The sequence below is a fragment of the Sabethes cyaneus genome, chromosome 1 (genome assembly GCF_943734655.1).
Source record: "Sabethes cyaneus chromosome 1, idSabCyanKW18_F2, whole genome shotgun sequence".
Taxonomy (NCBI): domain Eukaryota; kingdom Metazoa; phylum Arthropoda; class Insecta; order Diptera; family Culicidae; genus Sabethes; species Sabethes cyaneus.
Window position 1 is genome coordinate 142,350,379 of NC_071353.1, and position 13,849 is coordinate 142,364,227.

Below are 13,849 nucleotides of genomic sequence, written 5' to 3' on the forward strand. Positions count from 1 at the left end.
GGCAAACAGCAATAGTTAAATTAAAATATAATATTGTGAAAAGACTCAATAGACCAAATACCTTTGTAGTGTTCCGATTTGAGCGGGACCAGCCCGGCCCAGCACTCGGGCAGATAGGTGTGCGCCTCGTTATTCTGTATTATCCGATGAATCTCCCGATATTCGACCATCAACTGGGTAGCTTCGCCGGAAAGATTGCGGTGCAACTGCAACCAAAGTTTATCTGTGTAAGTTACTTGTTCAATGATAGTTACTTTTCCGATTAATACTCACCGCACTGCAATCGGAATTGGTCGTTTCTTCTAGCTGTAGTAAAAGTTTTTCGTACAAACACTCGCGTGCCTGGGCCAAAATGAGTGCTACCAGCACTTCCAGAACCTGCGCCACATGGAAAGATCGTTTTGGGGTATAATTCAAACCAAAAAAAAAACAAAAACGTTCAACTCACCTGCGGTTTAAGGTCCATCGAGGGCGCATTCGTGAACGTGTCGTAGATGTGCTTGAACACCCCGGCCGCCCGCAGAAAGTTGTCGACCGCCGCGTCCAGGCCCTTCTCGGACGAGCGGTCCTGCTTGGCTCCGATCTGCGTGTAGATGGCGGCCAAATTGAACAGGATACAGGCTTTCTCGAATGCGACCGTACGCTGACACGAGGGTACCCCTGCAGGTATATAAAAAAAACAATTTCTTATGTTACAAAACATTGACTTCTAAATTATCGCAATGTTGCTTACCGGTGAGCGAGTCGTACCACTCGAAGTAAACCCCTAGACTTCGATCGGGAGGAAAAAATCGTCTCTCAACATAATACAACAGGTTGTAGTAGCGGAACAGCAGCGCCACACCTTGCGCATCCCGGGTAGGGGTTTTCGCAGCCTGGTCGAAATAAAAACCGAAATCTTTTAATAAGAAAATAAACTTTGCAGTGGAGTCCCTTACCTGTCTCGTATCTGTGATGTCGGCAATGGCATCCTCGTACGTACTGGAATCTTCACTGTAGTGTTCCAGGATGAAATCCGAAAACGGTTCCATGAAGTTGACTTCTTTGGTTTCCTTCAGCCCCAGTGGGATCATCGGTATAACGTAGTCCACGCTGCAAAGATGACGAAAAGAAAAGAACGTTTATGTTAAAGGGTTCAAAGAGTGGGTTACGAAGGACGGTTTATTCTGTCTTCTGCTAGCTTGCCACTAATGATTGATTACCATCATAACTGTTCCGAGTTAAGTTCCTGACATATCAATAGAGTCGGTCAGGCTGCCAGCAAATCTTCAATGTAAAAAATAAACAGCGCTTTGCTTATTTCCATAGCAACCGCAACGAAATGCTTACCATGATGGTTAGAGTCTAAACTAAAGTCATCATGGTGCCTACTGAAACATAAATTCGGCAAATTGTCTTCGGTCGGCTTTCTGTCCCACCTTTTAATAATGCAAATTATATGTTCAAAGTAAATGTTTGATTATTGCACAATGCCCCTGGTTTGCGGTGACCAACAAAAGCTGAGCGAGTTTATCCGGTCAACGTTTGTTTAGTTAATCATAATCTTTCATGGAGCGCACGCACTAATGGAGTAAACATAGATGTCGGATGGTAAAAATTTGGTCCGCAGTTGCGTGAACCCCTATGAAACCAGCCTGATAATTCCCTACGAAACCTTGTGCTATCGAGGACAGCCGGTGTTATAGGATCTGGGAGAGTACCTTGTAAACGACGTTTAAAAGCGGTTTTGGTAGTTTTGTCGTTTCTTTGGCGTTTTTTCGGCGCCTTTCCATCGCATTTTAGTCGAATTTCGTCTTTTTTCATTGCCTTTTCGTCTATTTGTCATCATTTTTTTCGTCATCTATCAGTTGTCTTTTCGCTTCCTCTTCGTCGTCTTTTTGTGGTTCATTTGCTGTCTTTTCATTATCTTATTGGTGTATATTTGAAGCGACGCCCTTTCGTCGTCTTTTTTCATCTCTTTGTTGTTTTTTCTTCGTTGTTTAGTCATTTCTCTGGCATGTTGTTGTTGTTTTCTTTTGTTACTTTTTTTGCCATATTTTCATTGTTTATTCGTCGTTTGTAGACGTCTGTTTTCGTATTTTTGTTGCTTTTATTGGCTCCTTTTTGTTGTTTTTATCATCTTTTGTCGCTATTTTACCGTTTTTGTTGTCTTTTTGCTACTTTTTTACCATTTTTACCGTGTTCTTCAAAAAAATGCTGTCTTTCCGTCGTTCTTTCGTCGTGTTTCCGTCGTATATTCTTTTCGTTTTTTTAACATGTTTTTGGTTGCTATTTTGGTATGCTTTCGTTATCTTTTTAGTGTATTCTCATGTTATTTTCGTTGTATTGTTGCCATCTGTAGTCGTCATTTCGCCATCTCTTTGTCACTTTTTGTCGTTTTTCTGTTCTCTTTTAAACTTTGAACTTTTAAATCGCCAGTTATCAGTAGTCAACGACTTGTCAACATTTTTTATCGTCTTTTCTGGCAGTCTCTAAATAGCATCCTTTTATCATACTTAGCAGTTTTTTTTTACATTTCTAGTCGCAAATTTGTCGTCTTTACGGCTTTCTTATTATAGTTTTTTTTTCATTTTTTGTCGCTTCTTTGGTACTTTAACGTCGTGTTTTTACCATCTCCCGTTCGTCTTTTCGGTGCTTCTTCGCCATCTTTTTGGCGTTTAATTGCTGTTTTTTCGTTTGTGTGGCTGTCTTGACGTTTTCTGATTATTGTCGTATTTTTTGTTGGCTTTTCATGATCCGTGTATTTTGCCATTTTTACATCGAATTTTCGTTGCTTTTTGACGTCTGTTTTTGCCACTTTGTCTGCTACTGCCACTTTTTCTCCGGTTTTTCCTGTTTTTGTCATATATTTTGTTGTTGTTGTTTTAGTGTCTTTTTGTCGTCTTTTGTTTTTTTTACGTAATTTGTTGTCGCTTCGCAATTTTTTTGTCGCTTTTGCTATTATTCGTTGTCCTGTTTGTTGTCAAAATAACAAAATTGTTGAAGAACGCTAGGCAAAAGAAGAAAAATGAAAAAAAGTCAGAAAAAACGTAAAGAAAATGAGGATCGAGAACAAAACAAAGGTTCAACAGGCTAGAACAACAAAAAAAACGTAACAAAAAAAAAAGAAATAACTGGAAAATAAAGGTCAAGATAATAAAAAAAAAATACAGCGGGAAAATGGAGAAACGAAAACAGAAATCGAGGAAAAACGAGACAGACAAAGTAAAAACATGGAGAGATAAAATGAAAACGGAAGCTATAAAGGATTAAATGAAAAAAACAGAACTTGACAGAAAGGGGCATAATAAGAGGAAACCACCACTTTCTGTCGTCTTTCCGTCGCCTCTTGTCATCTTTTTGTCGTTTAATCGTGTCTGGTCTTTATCTGGTTTTTTGCCTTCTTTTTTGGCATTTTTGACGTTTCTTTGGCGTTTTTTCGGCGGTTTTTATCGTATTTTTGTCGTTTCCCGTCTGTTTTTAATGCCTCTCGTTTATGCCATTATTTTTTATCATCTTTTAGTTGTCTTTTCGCTGCCTCTTCGTCGTCTTCTTGTGGCTCATTTGCTGTCTTCTCGAAATATATAGATGTCTTTTTGACGCCCTTTTGCGTCTTTTTAATTTTTTTTATTAGATTATAGTTACTTTAACCACCATGGGTCATTCGTAACTTCTGCGGGGATTTGAACCCGGGTCCTCGGCGTTCGACGCGATAATGCTAACCACTACGCCGAGACTGACCCCTGTTTTTCATTGTTTTGTTACTTTTCTTGGTTTCTGTCATCTCTGTGTTGTGTTGTTGTTGTTGTTGTTGTCTTTCGATTATTTTTTTTGCCATATTTTCATCGTTTGTTCGGCATTTCTAGACGTCTGTATCTAAATCTAAATTATTTTATAAGAGAAAAGACGAAAATAAAAATAAAAAAACGAGAACGAAAAAAAGATAAACAGGATAGAACAGCAGAAAAAACATGACAAAAATGGAGAAAAAACCGAATAAAAAAGGAAGACAAAAATATAAGAAAATACTGAAAGGAGAAAACAGAGGAACGAGAAGAGAAGAACGAAACAGACGAAAACGATAAACGGGACAGAACAGCGAAAATACATGAGAAGCGGGACCGACAAAGTTGAAACAGGAGTCAGGAAAAGGGCGAAAATGGGACAGGAAAAGGGCGAAAACGGGACAGAGAAAGAGGAAACGGCGGAAACAGGAAGAACAAGAGGTAAAACGAGACAAGAAAAAGAGTACGGAATAGAAAACAAGAGAAACCAAAAGTATAAAGAAGAATTACGAGAATGCTTGAACCAAAAGAAAATGATGACAGAAATGGGGAAAACGAGAAAAAGAAGTCTAACGGGATATTGAAGGACAAATATAAGACAAAAAATAAGAAAATGGAATAGAAAAAGAAGAAGAAAAAGACAAGAAAAACGGATTAAATGAGAAGATTGAACGAAAGCCGGAAAAAAGAGACCCCGAAGAGGAAAAGAAACGAAAGTAAAAAGTAACCAACAACAAAATAAACGTGACAGAAAAGAAAGAAAAGCAAGGCATCAAAAAGGAAAAAGAGGAAAAATGGAACAGACGAAAAATGAGGAGAAATTTAAGAAGATAAAAGTAGTAAGAAAAAGTCGAAAACTTGAAACGAAAAGGGGAAAAAGAGCATAAAAAAGTCGGAATTTGGGAAAAAATAACAAAAAAAAGGAATGAAATCTTGAGGAAAAACAGAACTGAAAATGATGAACAATGAATGAGACAGACAACGAAGTAAAACGGAACAATAGAGCAGGAAATACGGAAGGAAAGTTAGTGGAAAAATCAAGTACAGAAAAAGCGAAAAACGGAACAGAAAAATAGCCATAACGAACTCTGAAAGGAATCTAAAAGACGGTTCTCAATGAAGTCTAAAAGAAGTATGAAAGAAATCTAAAAGAAGTCTTAAAGAAATCTTAAAGAAGTCCTAAAGAAATCTTAATGTAGTCTAAAACAACACTAAAAATAGTAATAAAGAAGTCAGGCAGGAATCGAAAGGAAGTCTGAAGGAAATCTGAAAGAAGTTTTTGAGAAAACTAAATGTTGAAAAATTCTAAAAGAAATCCAAAAGAAGTCTCAAAGAAATCCGAAAGGTGTCTAACAGAAGTTTACAATAAATTTGAAAAGGTATAAAAGAAGTCCTAATAAAGTCTAAAAGAAGTTTGAAAGAGTTCTAAAAGAAGTTTGAAAGAAATCTAAACGAAATCTACTGAAATTGTTTAGAAGAAATTATAAAGAAGTCCTAAAGAAAACCGAAAGAAGTCTACAAGAACTCAAAAAATAGTCCTAAAGAAAAGTGAAAGAAGTCTACAAGAACTCAAAAAATAGTCCTAAAGAAGTCAAACAGAAATCTAAAGGAAGGATGAAAAATCTTTAAAAAATTTATAGAAGTTTTAAAAAAAATCTACAATAAGCCTAACAGAAGTTAAAAAAAATCTAAAACAAGACTAAAAATGGTTAAAACAAGTTTGAAAGAGCTGAAATAAGTTTGAAAGAACTATAAAATTTAAAGAAGTTTATAAAAAGTCTAAGAAAAAACAAGTTCAAAAGAAATCAAAAAGAAGTTTAACAGATGTCTAGAGGAAGTATAAAACAAGTCTAAAGGAAGTCTTAAGGAAATCCTAAACGAATTATAAAAGAGATCTAAAAGAACTTAAATAGAAAATAACCATAGGGAAATCTGGACAGAATCTAAAAAAAGACAAAAAGAGTTCTAAAAGAAGTCTAGAATAAATGTGAAAGAATTCAAAAAGAAGCCTAAATTAGACTAGTAGCTTTAAAGTAGCCTAAAGGAATCTAAAAGCAGCCTTAAAAATAGTCTATAATAGGTCTAATAATACAAATCTGAAAGAGCTATAAAAGAAGTCTAGAAGAACTTGCACGCTAATTTCATTGAAATGAAATTGATGAAAATTGGTTAAGAAACAAGCAATCAGAATCGAAAGACATTTGAAAATAGGTTCGACCTCTCTAAGATCCAAATTATTTTTAGCTCAGCCGGATTCTAGCAGCCGGACAAGTTCCTTTGAAATCCGTTTCAAGTTAAAGAATACTGGGGACGTTTGTACCAGCACGCTTAATCCTGGACACGTCAGTCTTCGGTGCCTTAAATGCCTTTACTATACGTTTTGATTTTAGCCAAACACAACGTGCATGAAATCAAATAGCTGCTACACTCATCGTTTACATTTGATCATTACAGATGAATAGTGTTCTAGAAGCGTAGTTATACTTTCCAGCGGAAAGTCGAGCTGGCAGCTACTGCAACATCATAATTAAGCAGAAAAAAACACACACATTTGTGGCAGTTGAAAACTGCCGGCCGTAGAATAAACAAAGCTCTAGGCTGTAGTTTGCTATTTCCGATTTAACGATGATGAATACCCGTTACGTGCCTTTGGGAACATTTTATGATGTACGCGCCGTAAAAACACGCAGTGAAACTAAGAGCACTCTAAAACTAGCCCCGAAGCCTAGAACCGCGAACCGCGAGAGGTGAGACCTTGGAGTCCACACCTGCCGGAACGTCACACGCCGGTCGTGGAACATGACCCCGCAGGGCAACATCTCAGCAGCACTTTGTATCGATCGATGTATTCAGTTCAGTGCTTGAACCGGTTGCATAATGGTGCATCGAATTCCACACTAGCTGCGGCGGCGGGGCCAAGGGGATCCTCCCCAGGGTATTTACACAAACGGACGGAAATTGACTTGTCATTTCGTTTATGGACCAACCTCGCCGGACGGAGGTGGGGAATGAAACGAAGGCGGAAGAAACGTACACCTTCATTAGCTCGAGCACATTGTAAAATATGCTACTGAGCTTTTGCAAAAGGGACAGAGTTCCACCGGATGATGAATGCTAAACCGGTGCGAACGACCTAATGGTACTGGAATGTTAGTGGTTTGTTTTATTTGTGGACTTTAACAAGGTGATAGCTATATTAAAAAAATACATTCGTATTGGACGCAGTAATTGCCCCAAAACTTTGCTGTGATGTGGACAGTTTGAATTTCGCGTCTTGTTTGTTAAAAGCTCTCAGGGCATCCTTCGATTGGTGCGATTCGATTGGTTGGTTGATTGATTGATTGATTACGTCTTAAAAATAAACATGTTGTAAGCCGTAAGGCGTACTTGTCTTCGATCGACCCGCCGACCGATCGGTCGGCCGGAGCCGGAGTGAGGTGCGGGTGATTTAAAGGCGTACAAACAGAAGACAGCGTGACGGGTGAAATATTCGATTCGACTTTTTTTTTTGGAGGTTGAGAAGTTTATCCGTCGCGGCGGCGTAATTTTGAATGCAATGTTGGTTGGCTGGCTGACCGTAAGGTTAGATTGATGTGGCAATGAACATGGGAGAATTTTTAAAGCCAACTTTAGCGAGTCGTGATTTACCTTGAAAGGGAAGTTTTTTTTTCTCTCGGAATCGTTGTGAGAAGAGTTTTTGGGTAATTATTACGATGATGAATAATAATCACCACCTGTCGATCGTATGATGAAGAGGAGCATCTTGATATGCGTAGCTATTCGAGTGTTTCTTTTCGTATTTATTTTTCTAACAAGGAACTCGTTCCTGCAAAGGAATGATCTCATCGACATCCTGTGCCGTGTATTCCTCGATTCGTAAAAGGCAACATATCAGGCATTGCCTGAAATAACAAGTTTTTGCTAAGAACATTGAATGAGCAGCAGGAATTTGCATGAGATCATCAAAATAAAGTTATAGCGTATTGTAGTTCCTAATTGGTACTTATTATGATGAAATGGGTGGTTCTTACAAAGGCCGGCAAAGAAGTTTCCCTTGGTCAACAGACGATTTCCAAACACAATTTCAGGCGTCATAAACCGATGGAATGAATCAAATGATAAACTGACTTCCGATAAAAAGTTAATTTTGAAATAATTATATTATCCATCTGATGTTGTACATATCAACCATCTTAAACTTAATCGTACACGAGGAATACCCATTTATTCATTCCACGTGCAGATGAAGGTTGCAGAAATTCCTTCGAGCAAAACATTGTTGGAGAAAAATATCGTAAATAAAAACAAATAGGTACTACAGGCTAAACCAACCCATTCCATCCCATCCGGTGGCGGTCGGTCGGTAGTTAAGCCAAACCACTGTTCCACGTGACAGTAGTCAGTGCAGTGGCGAAAAAAAACGTGGGAAGAGTGAGTGATTTTCTGCAGTTGCAAATCATCAATCGGCATCCGGTTGGATGGAAGGCTTTCGCGCGACTCGTGTAGCACAAAACAGCACGAACACATCATCCGCGCCGGTTGTTGGTTTATGGAGGGATGATTACAAATTACCATATCTTTGCATTACTGAACAGGATGACAGCTGCTGTCTGTCTTTGAGCAATGGATATTGTAGTAAATTAAAAGCTACACGTGTGAAGCAAATGAAATTACCCTTGATTGAGCATTGTGTGTTTTTACATTCATTGCTGAAGTCATTTGACGTATGCCCAAGTGATACACTATTTTTTTACATTCCTACATTCCTGAATGGTCTGTTTTCGGTTTCCGGTGAATCGACATTGTCTAGCGCCTTTTGCTTTCATTTTATAGTTCATATCAAGTATTAAATAACAAGCTAGCAGAATACTTACTTTACTTTTTCGGCGACAATCCGCTTATCGAATCTATGCCGAATTCAGGAGCCGTCTCCACATTACTCGGTCTTGAGCTGCCACTCTCCAGTCGCCCCTAACACCCGCTGTTCTAGCATCCTCGTCAGCAGCGATCATCCAACGGGTACAGGGTCTGCCTCGAAGTCGCCGACCTCTGTCGGGTTCGCTGCTAAATATTGTTTTCACTGGTCTCTCATCCGGCATCGTTGCTACATGGCCAGCCCATTATAGCCTACCGTATTTTAGTCGCTTCCCAATATCCGCATCTTTGTACACTTGGTATATGTATTTCATGATTCATACGCCTGCGCCACACTCCTTCGTCTAATATGCCGCCAATAATTGATCGCAGGATCTTACGCTCGAAAATGCCAAGGCCTCGTCGGTCGCTTTCGTTCAACGTCCACGCTTCGTAACCGTAACACGGCTCACATCGTTGTCACATGTCACTAACGTACCAAGGTAAACAAATTTGTCGACCACTTCAAAAGTATCTTCATAACCACCGCAGTTCCAACACCCGAAGGGCACCACGCTCTCTACCAACCACCATCTACTTTGTTTTGGTAGAATTTATGACAAGCCCTATACTCGCAGTTTCCTCTTTAAGATGCGTGTATGCTTCTTCCACAGCTCTACGGTGAACACCGATGATATCGATGTCGTCCGCGAACCCTAGGAGCATATGAGATTTCGTGATGATGGTACCGCTTCTCTGAACGCTGGCCCATCGAATAGCACCTTCCAATGCAATGTTGAACAGCAAGTTCGATAATCCGTCACCTTGCTTCAAGCCATCTAACGTCACAAACGAGTCCGATGTCTCAAGTCTCACCCGCTATCCTGACGCTTGATTTTGAACCATCAAGGGTAGCACGTATCAGCCTAATCAGTTTTGTTGGAAAACCATGATAAAGCATAAACTGCCACAGCTCGTTTCGTTTAACTGAATTGTACGCCGCCTTGAAGTCTATTGACAGATGATGAGTCTGCAGGTTGAACCCCTCTCGAAAACCGCACTGGTATTCGCCAACAAAGGTTTCCTGCAACGACCTCAGTCTGAGAAACAGGATGCGGCAGAGAATTTTGTATGCAGAATTGAGGAGAGTAATACCTCGATAGTTGCTGCATTCGAGTCGATGGCCCTTTTTGTAAATTGGGCATATGAGACCTTCCAACCAGTCCGTAGGTAATTCCTCCTCAGCCAATACCTTTAGTATAACCTGATGGATTGCACAATACAGCCGTTCGCTCCCGACTTTCAAAAGTTCGGCGGGTTTGTCGTTTTTCAGCTCTCTCGCTGCTTTCCTAGCCTCGTCCAAAGTTGGTGGATCCACAGCTTGTCCATCATCCTCAATCGTTATCCTGTTTCTGTTGACCGTTCCATCTTGTTCACCATTCAACAATACATCAAAATATTGTTTCCAACGCCTAGTCACCTCCGATCTTACGGTAGTCAGGTTCCCCTCCTTGTCGTTGCACATAACAGGAGTTGGCACGGTCCGACTCCTGATTCCGTTGATCGTATTAAAGAAGCTTCTCGTATTGTGCCTTTCGAAGCCATTGTCCGCCTCCGCAAGAACGCGATCGCAGTGCTGACGTTTCTTACGACGGTGAAGTCTCTTTTTGGCAGCTCTAGCATCTCGGTATCTTTCTCTGCTCTGGCGTGTGACAGTTGCAGCCCAAATGTGACTTCTGGCTCGATTCTTCTCATCAGTCACTCGCTGGCACTCTGCGTCAAACCACTCACTGAAAGTGGCTGCAGCAGTAGTACCCAACACTTCCCGCGCTGTAGTACTGATCGCGTCGTGGGTGTGTCTCCACTGTTCGTTCAGGTTCTCTCCGAGAGGTTCACCGATCCGCTCATCAGTCTTCCGAGAGTACTCTGCAGCAACTCCCTCCGCTGATAACCGCCGAATATTCAGTCGTATCTTCCTCGTTGGCTTCGATTTGAATACGTTGGACAACCGGGCGCGGATTTTGCCTACTACGAGATAATGGTCCGAGTCAACGTTTGGTCCCCGGAAGGATCGCACGTCTGCGACATCAAAAAAGTACCGGCCTTCTACCAAAACGTGGTCGATCTGAGAGCAGGCCTCTCCATTAGGGTGTTTCCAGGTGTGTTTCCGAATGTTCCATCGTGCAAAATGGGTACTACAGATAACCATTCCTCTGGCTGCAGCGAAGTTGATTAGCCTCGGACCATTGTCGTTTGTGGTAGGATAGAGGTTTTCTCTACCAACAACGGGACGGGAGATCTCTTCGCGTCCGACCTTTGAATTTGTATCCCCGATGACTATCTTTATGACATGTATTGGGCACTCTCTATATGCCCTGTCGAGAAGATCATGGAACACCTCTTTTACGTCACCCGGCTGTCGTTCGTCGGTGCGTACACATTTATCAGACTGTAGTTAAAGAATTTGCCCTTTATTCTCAACACGCATAGACGGTCATTGATGGGCCTCCACCTAATGACAAGCTTCATTTGTTTTCCATATAATAATACGAATCCGACTCCATGCTCTGCTTTATCGCCGCCACTCTAGTAGATGTGATACTTGAATGTCGTGCCCGCAAAAGGATCTACTGCGCGGAATTCACGTTCTCCCGTCTTCGGCCACCGCACTTCCTGGATGGCTGCAACCTCGACCTTCATCTTCTGCAGCTCTTTTGCCAGAATACCCGTGCGTGCCGGTTCAAGTAGAGTCCTGACATTCCAAGTACCAAGTTTCCAATAATCGTTGTCCTTTTTCTTTTGCCTGGGTGCATGCCGATTATCCGGTTGTAGTTTCTTTTCTGAATTTCTCCTAGCGAAAGTTGTTTAAGCATACTGCCTTACTGGGGCTGCGATGCCTAGTCTCGCGGACAGGGCTGCTGTCTTGGGTATAGCTGGCGAGATACAGCGTTTCATAAGTCAGCCGTCCGCTCCGGATCAGTCGCTGTTGTATGCCGCCCCTAACCTGGGATACAGCCGCATACCTGGTACGGAAACGGCGATTCACCGTGCAATGGAATCACCGTCGCGAGCCGCCCCTAACTTGGAGTCAGACGCTCACGACTGGCAAAACTGTTCCTTTTGCCAACACTCAGCAGATGCATGAGTGCCCCTTCCCTGTCGCCGACAGGCTGTCGGTATACGACCTTAGCTTCCACCGGGGTTGATTACTCGATCTCCACCATGGTTGCTCGTATTCAGCTAGCAGAATAATGTATCCAATAAGGCAACGCTTGTTATTTTCACTCGATACAACAACAACAAAAAAGCTTTCTGGGGAAGCTGGTCTGCGAAAACTAATCACTGTTTACATTTTTACACTCAAGTAGCAAACAATCTTAGTGGCTTCCATAGTAACCGTTGTAAGCGCTCCTGCATTGAATGTCAAAACCTATCTATACCCACTGGCCGCCATTACCGCTCGGGGAAAGCTCGGGGATTGACGGCGTTCCAGATGCTCACCTCTCGACACATTTCATTCACTATGGTACTAACCGAAGTAACCGTTACCTGACAGGAACTGGGTCAGATGAAAGCCAATTCAACCAGGTCGACAGCATCGGTATGAGTCGGTGCGTCCATGGCTGGTAAACGGCTGAATAATGCGTACCGTCGGTGCCTTGTGCCCTTGTAGGCATAAAATAGACCCTACAGTAGTTCATAGCCTCTTATTCAGCAGCTCCTATTCCTAGCTCCTCGTGCACCAGCCGGGATACGAGCAACTTTGGTGGAGATCGGGTAATCAACCCCGGTGGAAGCCAAGGTCGTATGGCGACAGGAAAGGAGGGCTCTTTGGAGCTTCGCAGGCCCTCCGGCGAAACAAGGGGTTGATGTAGCAGTCTTTGCAAGCCGTCACCACGAAAAATAAAGCACGGAACGAAGAACAAGGGAATTCTTACCGGAACAATCGGACTAGACACACGCAACAAAAAAGGACTATGGATTGGAAACTCGGGACGTGGAACTGCCGAGCTCTCAACTTCCAAGGGAGCACTCGAGTGCTCTCCGACGTATTGAAGAGCCGCAAGTCCGAAGTCGTAGCGCTGCAGGAGGTGTGCTGGAAGAGCTCAACGGTACGTACGTTCAGAGATGGACATACTATCCACCAGAGCTGCGGCAACACACACGAGCTGGGTACAGCTTTCATAGTGATGGGCGAGATGCGGAATTGGGTGGTGGCCAATCAATCCTCGAATGTGCAGGTTGAGAATCAAGGGCCGATTCTTCAATATAAGCATCATCAACGTACACAGCCATCACCTCAGAAGTACCGATGACGACAAGGATGAATTCTACGTGCAGTTGGAGAGTGAATACGACCGCTGCCCAAAACATGATATCAAGATCGTCAACGAGGATTTCAATGCTCAGATCGACCAGGAGGAGGAATACAAACCGGTGATTGGAAGGTTCAGTGCACACCAGCGGACCAATTAAACGGGCCTAAGACTTATCGACTTTGTCGCCTCCAAGAACATGGTCGTACGTAGTACCTTTTTCCATCACCAAGTACACCTGGAGGTCACCGAATCAGACAGAATCACAGATCGACCACGTTTTGATCGACAGTCGGCACTTCTCAGACATTATCGACGTCAGATCCTATCGAAGCGCTAACGTTGACTCGGACCACTACCTAGTGATGGTTAAGATGCGCCCAAGACGTCAGAACGTGGAAAGACACAAACAGAAGAAGATGCAGCAAAACCATATCTTTCGGGAGAAAAAGCGCGCTACCTGGAAGAGCAGGAATATGCAGAGTTAGAGCGGCTGCATCGCTCTCAGGAAACGCGAAAGTTCTACCAGAATCTGAACGGATCCCGCAAAGGCTCTGTGCCGTGAGCCGAAATGTGTCGGGTAAGACTGGCAGTATTCTGACGACCGATCCTGACGTGACCGATAGGTGGAAGCAGCACTTCGACGAACACCTGACTGGCGCCCAGGCGGAAAACTATGGCGGCGGGGAAAGCGATTTCGACGGTGCGACAAATGGGGAAGCGGTGCCAGCCGCAACGATAGGCGAAGTTAAGGAGGCCATCATGCAGCTAAAGAACAACAAGTCAGCTGGAAAAGATGGCATCGGAGCGGAGCTTATTAAAATCAATGGGACCAGAAAAGCTGGCTGTTTGTATACACCGACTAATTGTTAGAATTTGGGATACGGAATAGCTATCGGAGGAGTGGAAAGATGG

General features: G+C 42.4%; 1 protein-coding gene across 1 annotated transcript in view; it reads right to left on the reverse strand.

Moving 5' to 3' along the window:
* The window catches only part of LOC128734721 (rhophilin-2), a 149,993-nt gene that overhangs the window by 8,638 nt on the left and 127,506 nt on the right, over positions 1-13,849 (reverse strand). The window contains exons 3-7 of the mRNA XM_053829046.1: positions 939-1,092; positions 734-875; positions 449-660; positions 274-378; positions 62-206 (exon numbers count right to left, since the gene is read on the reverse strand). Of these exons, the coding sequence (XP_053685021.1) occupies positions 62-206; positions 274-378; positions 449-660; positions 734-875; positions 939-1,092 (758 nt within the window). The remainder of the gene's footprint in view (positions 1-61; positions 207-273; positions 379-448; positions 661-733; positions 876-938; positions 1,093-13,849) is intronic.